The sequence below is a fragment of the Ursus arctos genome, unplaced genomic scaffold, assembly GCF_023065955.2.
Source record: "Ursus arctos isolate Adak ecotype North America unplaced genomic scaffold, UrsArc2.0 scaffold_12, whole genome shotgun sequence".
NCBI classification, from domain to species: Eukaryota; Metazoa; Chordata; class Mammalia; order Carnivora; family Ursidae; genus Ursus; species Ursus arctos.
In genome coordinates, this window is record NW_026622786.1 from 28,350,246 (window position 1) to 28,365,447 (window position 15,202).

At 34.6% G+C, this 15,202-nt stretch overlaps 1 protein-coding gene across 7 annotated transcripts in view; it reads left to right on the forward strand.

The window, feature by feature from the left end:
- The window catches only part of ARHGAP29 (Rho GTPase activating protein 29), a 73,426-nt gene that overhangs the window by 30,728 nt on the left and 27,496 nt on the right, over window positions 1–15,202 (forward strand). For 6 of the 7 annotated variants that reach the window (XM_048220684.2, XM_057310452.1, XM_026497581.4 and 3 more), the window contains 9 exons: window positions 7,911–8,007; window positions 8,388–8,460; window positions 10,798–10,846; window positions 11,344–11,481; window positions 12,357–12,421; window positions 12,845–12,955; window positions 13,065–13,145; window positions 13,356–13,544; window positions 14,302–14,439. In XM_048220684.2, coding sequence (XP_048076641.1) covers window positions 7,911–8,007; window positions 8,388–8,460; window positions 10,798–10,846; window positions 11,344–11,481; window positions 12,357–12,421; window positions 12,845–12,955; window positions 13,065–13,145; window positions 13,356–13,544; window positions 14,302–14,439 — 941 coding nt within the window. Of the gene's footprint in view, window positions 1–225; window positions 351–7,910; window positions 8,008–8,387; window positions 8,461–10,797; window positions 10,847–11,343; window positions 11,482–12,356; window positions 12,422–12,844; window positions 12,956–13,064; window positions 13,146–13,355; window positions 13,545–14,301; window positions 14,440–15,202 lie in introns of all 7 variants that reach the window. The other variant, XM_044383633.3, reaches the window with a different exon arrangement.

Below are 15,202 nucleotides of genomic sequence, written 5' to 3' on the forward strand. Positions count from 1 at the left end.
TTTTCTGTATTTCAAGCATTGAAAAACATGTAGATGCCTTTAAATGGGAAAAATGAATAGTTTGTTGTGACTTTTAAAAATGTGCTTAGTAACCAAATTTGTTTTTAAATAGACTGTTTATACATGCCATTTAACTTAACTTAGATAGGGAAATTTGCGTCTATAGATAGTAAAATTTCCATGCTTGGAAATAGCGACCACAGTTCATTCAATTGTTGTCAGTAGCTATTGTGCGCAGTCAGGATGTCCTGGGGAAGGAGTGTGCCTGTGTGTAGTTGGTGTCCACATTCCAGAAACAGACTTGAAGAAAGTGGCCTCTCAGCTGCCTTGGAGAGCTTTTTTCCTTTGAGGTAAAGCTATCTTTTGAATATTATCTCCCACTGTGACTGTCTTTACCTTTGGGATTATTGTTATCATTTTACTTTTGTGTTGGGTGAAATTTAAAAGATTACTTTGTTGTTCCTAAACTTCCTCTGTTTTAGTAAGACTCCATGAAACTAGAAAATTTTAAAAGTTGTCTTTTCCTTGGTGTAAGTTTATGTTTTAAAATAAAACCTTTCCTCCTCACTCTTATTGAGGCCATCTAAGTGAAGGGAGTTTAAAAATGAAAAATATTCAGTGACCTGAAAAATCGAGGTCACATTAGAGCTTATTTAATTTTTCTTTTAATGATAATTTTTTTGAAACCTGGAAAGGCGAGGGGAAGGTAGAAACCATTTTTGAATCTCTATTCTATGGCAGTCTAGATGTTTTGTATATGCTGTCTATTTTAATATTTTCAAAAAAACCTATTCAAGTGCGTTTTTATTTCTATTTCAAATGGGGGAAACTCAAAGAAAAAAAGCTATTGTACATTAGGATCAGAAAGCTGTCCGGAATGTGGAGATCATCTTGTCTTAAACCCCTGATTACATTTAAGAAACAAAGATGACATGACTTGGACATCTTAACTGTCGATGCATTTGGCAAATATACCAAGACATTAAAAAAAAAAAACCATATACAGAATGACTTTAGAATCAGGGAGGTGTAATCTTGTTTGTGCTACTGCAGGTGTGGATGTATAATAAATGCATTGGAATAAAATTGGAATCTTTGACTCCTCTTATTTTTTATTTTAAGTATGGAATTTACCTTTTGATAACTTTAAAAGAAAATTTCAAAGCTTTAAATTAAATTAAAAACTTTAAAAGACAAAGCTTTTCCTCATTCATTCTAGTAGTGATTTGTATTTCCTGTGTCTCCTCCTGTTTCCAAGCAGGAAGTTAAGTCTGACAAAATATTTGCAATATGGTAAGAGAGATACAGCTTATTTTTGAAGTAGATAAAAGACATCTTCAGCACTCAGTAATTTATTATGTATTTGAGTGTTTGTGTTTTCACTGTTTACATTTATTTTGGTCAATCTTATTTGTAATTTAAATTAATAGGACCATTTATTTAGGTTTTTCGTGATCTGTATTTTGCCCTATGTTTAAAAATTGACAAAGAAGAAAAACAAACTTTAATTATACATCTGAAATTGTGGAAGCTTTGTGTCTTCTTTCTGTTTTGAATACTTCATTTTTTAATAGGCAATACATTGAAACGGTGTACAATGCAAATGGCATAAAAGAGTATCCAGCAGTGAAGTGTCTTTCCTCCCTCAGACGCTTAGCTACCCTTTTCTTGACCTAGACAAGCAGCAACTATTTCTGGATTTTTGTGTATCTTTCTAGAATCATATTATGCATATATAAGCAATACAATATGTTCTTTTTTTTTTACTCTCCTTTTTACACAAATGGTAGCATTCTGCTCCTTGCTCGTTGTTCTGAGTTATGTTCTATACATAAAGGGTTCCCGAATTCTTTTGTTGTGATTTGTTCGGTTTTTTTCTAAAGCTGCATGGTAATCTGTTATGCTCATGTGCTATAATTTATTTTAACCAATTCACTAATGGATACTTGGATTGTTTCCATTTTTTTTTTCTGTTACAAATAATGCTTCAATGAATAGCCATGTTCATTTGTATTTATTTTTTTAATATTGCTAAAGAACCTCTATGGTGGTTCTGCCTTGCTGATAGCAGTGCTGAAAAGGCTGATTTACTGTACCCTTGCCAACAGAGCTGGTTACCAAGCTTTGTTACCCAGTCTGATAATAAAAATTGGCATCTCAGTGTAGATTGATTTGCATTTCCCTCATTTTGAGTGCCGTTGAGTATCTTTTCATCTTTTAGAGCCATTTGTACATCCTTTTATGTGAGTTGACCCTTTACCCTTTTTTTTTTTTTGATGGTTGGTCTTTTTTTCTAGTACTGATTTGTAGAAACTCTGCGTAAGTGAAATTAGCCCTTAATCTTTGATCTATGTTGCACATTTTCTTGATCTTTTGATTTGCTTATGGTATTTTATTTTTGCATTTAAATTTATCAGTCTTCTTTATGGTTCTTGGGTTTCAGGTATTAGGAAGGACCTCCCCCCTCTGAGATTATAATAGCATTCTCCAGTGTGTTTTCATTTAATGTTTTCATGGTGTCATTTATTAAATTTAAGTCCTTGATACATTCTCTAGAGTGTCTACATGTCTATCTTATTTATCAAATAATTCATCTTTTCCCCACTGATCTGGGATGCCATTTTTATCATAAGTACATTAAACTGTCATGTATATTTATATCTATTTTTGGACCTCATTTTATGTCCCATTGATTTGTTTAGTCATGAGCCAGTACCACACTATCTTTACTGTAGTTGTATATGTTTTAGTAGCTGGTGGGGATAACTCCTCTTTCTGGTACTGTTTTTGTTCTGGATTTTATTTTTCCATCAGGACTTTTGAATTGGCTTATCTGATTCCAAAAAATATCAATTGGTGCTTTGAGGATGATGAGTAAAATTTATAAATTTTATAAACTTATAAGTTAAGGAGAAGTTACATATTTAGCATTTCTGAGACTATAGTATGCATTTCATTTCTTCAAGTTGTCTTTTGTGTTTCTCAGAAGCAACTTAAAGTTTTCATTTTGTAAGCCTTACTGCTTTTTGATTTTTCTCCCTAAACATTTTTTTCCTCATGCAAATGATGAAAATTTGCCTACTTTTAATTGAGTGGTTTGCAAGTTGTGAGCCCTTATTTATGACATCAAGTTAGTAGATTGTGACCAGGATTTTTAAAATACAAAAGAGAATAGAAAAGAAAAATCAGAATGTAACACTCATTGTATAAGACTTAAGGATGTTTTGAAACTTCATAGGTGTTATGTAACTAATAACTATTATATATGTATGGTATACTTGGTCTTGATAGAATGTGTATTTCTTACTGAAGGTTGTGGTCAAAAAAGTTTGAAAGTACTAATAGATGGTATGTATGAAAGCTATTCATGTGATTTCTTAAAGAGATACTAAATGTATCGTAGTGCTTATTGTTGTGACTTAATAGGGAGCCCACGGGAGACAGTTGTTTAAACCTTGAGCAAAATTTTGATGCCATTTTGAAGAATGGCTAATAGGGAGAAGAGAGTGGAGACACCGACACCAATTAGCAGGTTGTTAAATAATCCAGACTACAGGTAAAATGTGGCCTTTTGAACTAAATGGCAGTGGGAATGGAAAGGAAGAAGAAATGTTTTAGAGGTATTTTGAAGCAAAGATAATGAGCTAAGGAATGTATAGAAAAGAGTCGGCTTGCAGGGCAGAACAGAAGGGAGGATAGGGTTCAGGTAGGACATGTTGACGTTGTAATGCTGGTGGGTAAGCCTGGGAAGTAGGAGAAAGAATATATCAAACAGACCATTGGAAGTGTGGATCTGGAGCTCAGAGGTGAGAACTAGACAGGTAGTTTAAGGATTCGTTTCCTTCAAAGGGAAGAAAATGGATATAGTTCTGTGGAGATAATGTATAGAGAAGAAAGCCAAAGAGGACTGCAGGCTGGGTGGGACGACTATATAAAGTAAAATTGTCAATAGATAGATACACAGAACATGAGAGCACTCATGTTACTAACTACCAAGCCCTGCACTCTACCTCTCCTCTGTGCTTTACAGTTGTTTCTCCGTCATGTCTTTCAATGCTGCACCATTTTACAGAGGGAGAAATTACAGTGAGGTGATGTAGTCAGAATAACACCAGAAGTGGTGGAGCTTAGATTCCATCTCAGGTCCGAAATTCTGAAGCCCCACTTCTTCTAGTTACTGTAACACATTGCTTCTAAGAGTGCAGAATACTTCAAGATGGAAGAAAGTGTTTAATATTTGTAGTAATAATTCTAGACATTATTGAGGATACTTACCGTATGCCAGACACTGTTAAACTCTGTCTGGATTATTCCATTAATCCCCACAGCAAATTTTTCAGGTCAATACTGTTATTCTGTCAACACCCATTTTGCAGATAAGGAAGCTGGGACATAGAGAGGTTTGTCCAAGGTTGCGTATGTATTAAGTGGTAGAGCTGTTGAGAGTTGTAGAGTGGACGAGTAGGATGAAAACTCAGAGGAAAAATGGCATCCAAGTTTGACTAATAGGTTTTTGTTGGCAGTGTTGTTAGTGGTTTTGAGTGCAAATAATAACTAACATTTATTGAGCATTTTCTTTGTAACAGGCTCTGTTCTAAGTTCATTCAATTTTTATAACAGTTCTCAAAGTACATATTGTTGTCCCCACTTTATAAATGAGTAGACTGAGGCACAGAGCAGTTGTGTTAAATCCCTAGTAGGAGACAGAGTTTAAGATTTAACCCAGGCAAACTGGCTTCAGAACCCATCCTCTTAACCAGGCTGAGCAAACTGTTTCTGGTGGGGCAAATCCGGCCTGCTGCCTATTTTTGTAAATACATTTCTATTGGAGCACAGCCACTCTTACTCATTTATGTATCACCATATCTCATTCATTTATGTATGGCTCCTTTAGGAATAGTTGCAACATACCACATGTCCTGGAAAGTCTAAAATATTTGCTATCTAGCCCTTTACACAAAGTTTTTCAACCTCTTACAACCATTAGACTGGATGAAAAGCCAAATCCTGGTGAATTTAGTCATGACCTATTTATAGAGGTTTGGCAGTTAAAAAAAATAAAAAGTTAAATTGGATGGTAGCTTTAAGAGGAAATATGGTAAAATGAAAGTTTTTTCACAGAGGAAGGATTGAGTATGTTAGTAGCCTAAGAAAAAATGTCAGTTGAGTGGGAGATAAAGCTGTGGAGGGAGGCGGCATAGGGGTTTGGAGACTGCAGGAGAGGGGGGAAAGATTTATTGCTGGAAAGGGGCCAAAGACTTTTCTTTGACACACTGAGCAGAAGCAAAAAAGAGAAAAGGTATTAAAAATAGAGGGCTGTTTTGAATTGGAAGCAGGGGCAATAATAGTAATTTTCATTCAATGGCTGTAACCTCATTCAAGTAAGGATGAAGATAAAGGAAGATGGTTCCAATAATTGTCCTTTTGCGCACAATTCCTGCTTTTTAAATCTCCCAGTCATGCTTAGTGCTCCGAAAGAAATAGGTAAGAAAGAGAAATTGTTATAGAATTTGCAGTAGTGTTATAAGGTGTTTTTTTCTTGAAAGTCTAACAGGTTAAAGTTAAGAAATGTAAGTAGGCTTTACATTTTTGCTGGTTATATAAGTTATTGTAAATAGACATTATAAATTACTATTTAAAGTTTACTTTCCAATGAGATGTTTAAAAGTGTTGTTGAGGTATAATTGATATTCAATAAAATACATATATTTAAAGGATACAGTTTAATCAGTTTTGACATAAAAACCCTTGTGAAACTGTCCCAATCCAGATAATGGGTGCCCCTTGGTACTCCTTCCTTTCTGCGCCTTCCTGTAGTCCCCTTTCATCAATTTTGATATGTGGTGTTTTCATTTTCATTGTGTTCAAAACACTTTCTAATTTCCCTTTTTCTTCTTTGACCCATGGGTTATTTAGAAGTGTTACTTAGTTTCCTGGTATCTGGGGATTTTCCAGAGATCTTTCTGTTATTTCTAATTTAATTCCATCTAGTCACAGAACATACTTTGCCTGCTTTGAATCCTTTTAAACCCATTTTGACTTGTTTTATAGTATGGTCTATCTTGGCAAATATTCAGTGTGTACTTGAAAAGACATGCATTCTGCTGTTACTGGATGGAGTGTTCTACACCTGTCCGTCTGGTAGAGGAAGCTGATAGTATTGTTGAAGTCTTCCATATCCTTACTGATTTTCCATATACGTGTTCTGTCAATTATTGAGAGAGGGCTATTGAAGTCTCTGGCTATAATTATAAATTTGTCTATTTCTCATTGTGGTTCAATTAGGTTTTGCTTCGTGCATTTTGAAGTTGTTTATTAGGTGCATAAATGTATAGGATTGTTATGTCCTCTTGGTAAATTGACTCCTTCCTTATTACAAAATGACTCTTCTCCATCATAATTTCTTTTACTGGGAAATCTACTCTGTGTGATGTTAGGCACTAAGCTGGGGCTATTGTAGAGCCTACCATGTTCATTTCTTGTCTGTCAAGATTCTTGTCTTTTGTTGCCTTTTAGCCAATGTCTTGAAAATTTTTGTTTCATGTATTTTGTATGAGTTTCTTTTGGTTATTTCAGGCAGAAGTGTAAACGTTTTTCCATCTTGGCCAGAGCACAAGTCCAAAAATAGCTTTAAAATTATTTATGGTGGTCCTTAAAGTTTTTCTTTTGTTTGTATCAGCAATATTTAGAAGAATCTGATGAAAGGTGTGGTCCTTAGCCCCTCATATCTACAAAGGCTTATCCTTGTAAAAGCTTGATTGTAATTTCATGAGGTTTAGAGGCTTGAGGCTTCCTTCATCCTGGCTTAGGAGTTCTTGCTTTCCAGCAAGCATTTTCAACCCTAGTTGTACACTGGAATCACATGGGAGAGCTTTTGAACAAATACTTATGCTCCACCAGGCTTGCGAAATCTGAATTTTTGGTGGTAGGACCCAGATTTTTGTTTTTGAAACTCCCTAGGTAATTCTGCTGTGCAGCTAATCTTCAAAACAGCTTGTTTTAAAGCAAAGGATGGCTTCCTCTTCACTTTGTCTCTCTACCTTCCCTTTATTGGCAAGGATCCTAGGGATGTTGGGATACAAGGAACCAATTGCTCCTTAAACTCACCCTGAGTCTTCAGAAGGGGTTACTTTTAAAAAAATTTCCAATTCCACCTTCAGATTTTGTCTTAGTAAATTGTATATGGGCTTTTCGCAAAGGTGCATAGAGAAGAAGTTAAAATAAGAAAAATTTTTCAGTTATATTTCACAATTTGCTTTAGCAAAATGCAAAATGTTAAAATATCCCTACGGCAAGCAAGAGACAGCAATATGTATCAACTAACATGGACCTCAGAGCCCAAGAGCCTGTAAGAAATAAGGCTATAAATAAGTAGGAATTTAAATTTTCTGAAGCATTGGGTGTTTATGTGATATGCTTTGTATATAGGACTTACGCTATGTCAAATGTATATATGACTTCAATTATTGGTAATTCATAGTGAAAAATATACTTCATTTGACTAAAGCGGGCCACGGTGCATTTAGCTATTTTTACAAATGTCATAAAGCAATAAGCAAGAGAGAATAGCACAGAGTGCTCTTAATGAGAGGTCTGATGTCACATGGACTCTGTGACTCTGAGACGGATTGATTTCACATTGCGTCACTTTTTAGATGTGTCAAATTATGTAATGCGTGGAGTAGTAAGTTTGGAATGCCAGCCACTTGTGTGCAAGCTGATTCTTTTTTATGATTTCTTTAATGAAGAACTTGAACATCATACTCATTTTGTGTCTTAGGCTTTTCAGTTTCCTAATCTTCTGATGCTTCTAGAAGTAATGGTAAATTTTTAAGAGATTAAATATCTTTGTATAAATCTAGTTTAAAATATTTTCTTCCTCATTTATTGTAACCAACCTTTCCCTGTAGCTGTGAACTTCACAGAAGTTAATGAAGAAAACAAAAACGATCTCTTCAGAGAAGTGTTTTCTTCCATTGAGACCTTGGCCTTTACCTTTGGGAATATGTAAGTAGAGGACTGTCATATAAAGAAATTTGGGCCTGGGTGTCTGAGAATATGTCACATAGTTCAGTAGATACATAGAAAGTAAAGTATTAACCAATACAAAATATCATCACAACACTCAAAAAATACGTTCATTATTTCATTATTGTTTTGTTACTGTTTTTGGCAGTGTCTATACAGCTGTTCAGAAGCAACATCCATTTGCAAGTGACTATGTTTATGTGAATAGATTCCTAGGAGTTTATTTCTAAGGTTCTTACTTAAAAAAAAATTATTCTAGATGACATGTTGCATGTGAAGCCTGTGACAGAGCAATGTAATGACTTGTCTTTTTATTTCTATTTCTTTCTTTTTTTATTTTTTTTAACTTCCCTGGATAGCCTGACAAACTTCCTTATGGGAGATGTAGGCAATGATTCATTATTGCGACTGCCTGTTTCTCGGGAAAGTAAGGTAGGCCAAGTTTGTGTGAAAGCAGAGACTTTAATATTTTTAACTTAATATTTCAATAATTTCTTGATCTTAATCTCAGCATTAGTCTTTGATAGTTTTTGAGTTGAGCAAGAAAAACAGATCAGTTCATTTTAAATATGATAACTTATAGTCAGTTTCTGGAACAAAAATTTAATTATACTTCCAAGTGGAGCTATCATTTTGAAAGAATGTATTTGATAGTTTAATGGTGTCCTATGTAATGGATCTGTATGTCATATGGTCCAAAATCTTAGTAAGTAATTCTTAACCATCTTTCTCTCCTGACATTGTCACAGTTCTTAAAGACTGGTGGAAACTTAGAAAAATAACACAAGAAGTAAAGAGGGTGTTAATCTTTTCATACATCCTATAGTTTGTTACCATGAAACACTTATTAATAGGCTATAGGTCTTAATTCTCCCTAAGAGCAGTATGTCAGAGGATTGCAGTTCCGATTTATTTTTTTTTTTAAGATTTTATTTAATTATTTGAGAGAGAGCAAGCGAACACAAGTGGGGGGGGCGGGGGAGAGGCAGAGGGAGAAGCAGAAGCAGACTCCCCGCTGAGTAGGGAGCCTGACAAAGGGCTCAATCCCAGGACCCTGGGATCATGACCTGAGCCAAAGGCACTCGCTTAACCGACTGAGCCACCCAGGCACCCCCCAATTCCCAATTTAAAGAAAAATTACTCTGAAATAATAGAACATGAAGAATGTTTGTAGAATATTGCTTTAAAGATTTATAGTAATGATATTTTTATTTGACTAAAGTTTTTTCACTAAATGCAGGCTATTTTTAAAAACTGGAATAGGGACATACGTTAATAATTTCTTTTTAAGGATGTTCAAATCCAGAAGGAGTTCAACAAATATTTGGAAATGTGCCAAGTATTTGTGTTATATCAAAATAATATAAAAATTGCAGGTCTTTCTTAAAATGTTACAAAATACGAATGACTAATCGAAGCATTTGTTATATGTACTATAATATTGAGAAAACAATTGACTATTTCTGGTCATCTATTGATGAATCAAGGATAGTGTATAAACCATATCAGAGTAATGAAGAATTTTAAGATCCTTAAATATTTTGCTATTGTTTATAATTTTTCTTCAATTTTATCTTTTCAAATATACTAATTCAGAAGATAACATTATATGTGTGTGACAAGGCTCCGAAGAATTAGAATTTTAGGTGTGAATCATATTTCCTGTCCCTGTTGGCTCTATTGTGTGCACATACTACACTAATTCTTAATAGGAAAATACTTTTTCCTTTTTTTCTTTTGCACCTTATTTTCCTTTTTGCAGTATTTAATTAACCCTAGAGATTGAGCTTTAAAAGTCCATGATGATATAATGCTACTAATAAAATTACTTTGGTGAAGAGTTTTGAAAAATACTTTAAATAATAATTGCCATTTATTTGATAGTGTTTATTATGTACCATGCCCTGTGCTAAACCTAGATCATCTTAAGCCTTAAAGTAGCCCTATGAAACTAGTGTTCTTATCCCAGTTAAGCCTAAATATATGGTAGTCCAGGGTCATACAGCTACTAAGTGGTAGAGCTGGACTTCATACCCAGGTGTCTTTGATCCCTTTTGCATTGAATCCCTGCCTAGTCTGTATTGCCCAACCAAATAGATCACATTTGTTTAAGATCTCACAATTGTGGTAGATACGTTCTCCTGCACTGTCCAGTAAGGTAGCCACGTGCCACATGTAGCTCTTTAAATTTAAATTACTTAAAATAAATAAAATTGAAAATATACTTCTTATTTACATTAGCCACTTTTCATATGCTCAGATAGCCACATGTAACTAACATCTACCTTACTGGACAGTGCAGATACAGAACATTTCCATCATCATAGAAAGTTCTGCGCTAAGTTGTCCACTAGACTTTCAGAGAAATGCTTGTCATATGATAAAATGGTAAAAGATGGCTGGAAGAAACAGGTTTTTGTCTTCAGTTTAAGTGATAATCTATTTAGATTGTTTCTGTAACTTCCTGACTAATATTTTTGAAATCTGCAGAATTTAAAGTTTTGAATGGATTTATTAGTGTTAACTAATGCTGTTAGTAAACAATGAGGTTATTTATTCTTGGATCTTGAGAACTGCAATTATAAAAAGGTATGTAATTCTTAGAAGATGTAACATTCAAACAGATTTCTTAGGCCCTTTGAGTTCTAAATACTTGAAATTCCTTAACAGGAATTATGTCACAGTAACAAATTAGAGTGAAAAATTTCTGAAGCAAAGATCTGTTATCTTCTGCTCTAATCTTAAATTTGTTTTCTTCCGTGTTGTAAGTCTTTTGAAAATGTTTCCGTGGAATCAGTGGACTCACCCAACGAAAAAGGTAATGCTTGAGGTACTTAGAATCTTAGTCAAATGTTTTGCAGCTCCTTCCTTCCTTTCTTTCTTTTCTTTCTTCTCTCTCTCTCTCTTTTTTTTTTTTTACCACTCCCCAACCCGCTACAGTTACTTTCAATACATGTTTTGGATTACTTAATCTCTTCTTGCTCAGTAACCTCAAGTACTCATTTTTAACACAAAATGATGTGTAAAATTTTGCACAAAAATTTAAGAATAAAACCCTGCTAGAATAGATAGATAATATAGAGACCGATCAAGATTATATAGGGTTTATAACTTGATGAACAATAGAAATATATATTAAGATAAAAAACATAATTTGAAACCATTTTAAGTTTAAACTGCGACCTTTAATTCTAAATTTGTCACTTGTAGTTTTTTTAAACAGTTTTCATTGAAGAACATCTTAGGATTTGAATGCTTCTTTGTTTAGAGTTTATGTGCTGATATTTAATATATACTTGATATTTTTATTTTCAGGAAATTTTTCTCCTGTAGAACTAGACAGCGTGCTATTGAAGAACACTGATTCTGTAGAATTGGCTTTGTCCTATGCTAAAACATGGTCAAAATATACCAAGAACATAGTTTCATGGGTTGAAAAGAAGCTTAACTTGGGTGAGTTGCCCTTTGGGGCATCTGATTAACTCTGGAGTGTAAGAACTAAATTGTTTGCAATTCATTTTCTACAGACGATGACTAATATGATTCCAAATTAGTAGCTTCTTCATTGTAGTGAATAAAATCATTGTCCATTTTCTCTTGAAATAGGAAAGACTCTTCTTACAATAAATGTACTTATTAAACATTACTGTGGGCCAACCACTCGATCTGGGGACACAAAGACAAATAGTATACTGTCTTTGCCTTTAAGGAAGCCATACCCCAATGGGCAAAAAGAGATGCAATCATCAGATAATATGGTTAAAAGAAATCAAAGCAACAATAGGTATATGAGCACTGGCCATGAAAACATCTTAATAGCTAGTATTTTCCCAGTGCTTTACAGATGACAAAATACTTTCACATCTTGTACCTCACTTAATCCTTACCAAAACCCTGGGAAGAAGTCAAGAAAAGAATTGTTCCCATTTTACAGCTCAGGCGAACAAGACAGGTGATTTGCCTAAGGTCGGATAGCAGATTTGCGTAGGATTATATAGCACTAACTGGAAGAATATAGGATTTACCCAAATCCTGTGCTCTTTCTACCAAATTGCTTTAAATAGGGAACGCCCATCAGAATCACCTGAATAGCCTTATAAAGGGGCAATACACAGGCCTAGGTCCCATCTCCCAGAGAAGTGAGGCCAAGCATGTGTATTTTGAAAGTTTCCTAGTCAGTTTTGATGTGCACTCTGGATAAGAATCACAGTGTCCTATGACGCAGACTAGTATGGGTGCTCACTCTTTAATGTGGGAATCACGAATAATTTTAGAGTATGGGGGGCAGTAGTTAATTTACCTTCTGATGTTTTCTTTGACCTTTTCAGAATTGGAGTCCACTAGGAACATTGTCAAGTTGGCAGAGGCAACTAGAAGTAACATTGGAATGCAGGTAAGTGTTCAGTGACCTCCTAGGGTATGGGACCAAGAGGTTACCTGGTTGAGCTCATGATAGTGCCTTGCGAAGTCAGAAACTTGTATACTAAATAAAGGAAAGAAGTGAAATAATAAACTTTTGGTTGGGCAAAATAAAAGCCTTTTAAATTTATGTGGAGACCCATTATGAAAAAAAAAACTAGGAAAATCACAATTTTATACAAATGTTGATTGTTTTGTTAGCCAGTAGTCTTGCTACCTAGTTTTATAATTAGCATTCTTCAGTGTCTTTCTCATATAGTCATCTTTATGACTAGTCATTTGTCTGCAGAAAAATGTCCAAACTTAAAATTTCTCCCTCTGAAGAAGAATTGGTTGGGGGTCTAGAACTCTAGTGCTATTTCTGTTGGAAAATTTACTTTTCAATTGTAAATTCTAGGAGTTTATGCCACTGCAGTCTCTATTTACCAATGCTCTTCTTAATGATATAAAGAATAGTCACCTTTTACAACAAACAATTGCAGCTCTCCAAGCCAACAAATTTGTGCAGGTAAAAATTTATACATATGATACACTTTTTTTTTTTTTTTTAACAACAGCATACCTTTAGAAAACAGCTTTTTTTTTTTTTCTTTCTTGTTTTAAAATACCCTTGACAGCCTCTACTTGGGAGGAAAAATGAAATGGAAAAACAAAGGAAAGAAATAAAAGAACTTTGGAAACAGGAACAAAATAAAATGGTGAGTATCCTGGTGGAGTTTCATCTACCTGCTTGTGAGCATCTGACATCATGGGCACTACGTACGCATCTGCCCCGGGAGATGCTTACCTTACTTTGTAGTTTTTCTAAGGTGCTGTTTGAACTATCTTGTTGAATATGCTAATGAAACTTATACATTAGGCTTTGTTTCTCACTCTGTATTTAACGGTCTTATGTTTTCCCTGTATAGCTGGAAACAGAGACTGCTCTTAAAAAGGCAAAGTTGTTGTGCATGCAGCGTCAAGATGAGTATGAAAAGGCAAAATCCTCCATGTTCCGCGCAGAAGAGGAGCACCTGTGCTCAAGTGGCGGATTAGTAAAAAACCTCAACAAGCAGCTAGAGAAAAAGCGAAGGTTGGAAGAGGAGGCTCTTCAGAAAGTAATCATCTTTGTTATTTGCAAGCTGAATTAGCAATAATCTGCTAAGGCATCAGTTCTCAAATGTTAGCATGCATCAGGATTGCCTGGAAGGCTTGTTAAAACAGGCCGCTCGGCCGGACTTCCAGAGTGTCTGGTTCAGTAGCTCTAGGGTTGGCCCCAGACAGCTTGCACTTCTAGGCTCCCAGGCGGCTGCTGCTGCTGTCGGTGATGGGGAGCCACACTCTGAGAACCAGTATGCTAAGAGATGTTTGCTTATCTTTTAAATCTTTGGGTTTGTTTCTGAGAAGGTATCTTAGAGAAGGCAGTAGTTTAATATTTTTTACTTTATTGTTCAGGAAGTTCACCTTTTAGGCCACTGTGTGTGTATGTGTGCTAATTCTAGTACCTGATAGCAAAGCTAGGCTGGAGCTTTATATTACTTACGAAATATAATTTGATGAATTCTGTAAGATTACATAGAAAATGGTAAATATAAATAGAAAAGACTGTTAAATAGAAGTAGACATTTATTTTGTAGATGGTATAATAATTGTAAGTCCTACTTGACTATCCATTAAAGTCTAGTGCCCTTGAGTCACTGACCAGAACAGATTGTCTGTTATCTTTAGAAATATTCTATTTAAAACAGACATTCCATAATTTTTATGCAAAAAGTCTTTTCAATTCTTTCCATTGAGTTTTATTATAATAAGTATTTGTTTTAAAATATAAATTCTAGTAATCAGTGTTATTTTTTTTCTGTGATATTCTTAAAGGTAGAAGAAGCAAATGAACTCTACAAAGTTTGTGTGACAAATGTTGAAGAGAGACGAAATGATCTAGAAAATACCAAAAGAGAAATTTTAACACAACTCCAGAAACTTGTTTTTCAGTGTGATCTCACCCTTAAAGCTGTAAGTATTTTGTTCAGTATTTTGAAGGCCAGGGGCAAAAAAGGGTCTAAATATCAGAAGAAGGAAGAGGGATGCTTGATGAGTCATGATTCTTAAGGAATTTAATTTCTAAGATTAATGAAACATTTAGAGTTTGGAAATGGACTTTTAGCTTTTAATAGTGGTAAATGGTTTGAGTTACGTTTTTTTTTCTGGTCCCCCATCCCATGGATCAATGTTTTGTCCAATTAAAAGTCCAAGAGTTTGAAATTGCCTCTAAGCCACTGTCTTTCTTGGCTTGGTTGACAAAATGGATTTGACTATTGAAACTTCTGTTAGCACTATGAGGTATTTCTTCAAAATTTGAGTAAACTAAATATTAAAATTGAACACAATGATTTATGTGGGGAAAAAAAAGCATCCTGTCCTCAAGTGTTTTCACTTGCCTCTTTAAAATGATTTTTATAAAAAGTTTATATATAAAATACCTTTTTTTTGATGTACATTTCACAAGTTTTAACACACGTATAAATTTGTGTAATCGCCACTATCGCAATCAGGATTCAGAAGAATTCCATCACTCCAAAAAATTTTACTCATGCTGCCCCTTTGTAGTCAAACTCTCTACCCACCCCTAACCCTTGGCAAGTATTGATATATTCTCCATCTATATAGCTTGATCTTTTCCAGAGTGTCATATAAATGGAATCCTATAGTGTGTGACTTGGAGACTGGCTTCTTTTACTCGGCATAATGTCTTTGAGATTCATCAGTGTTATGCCTG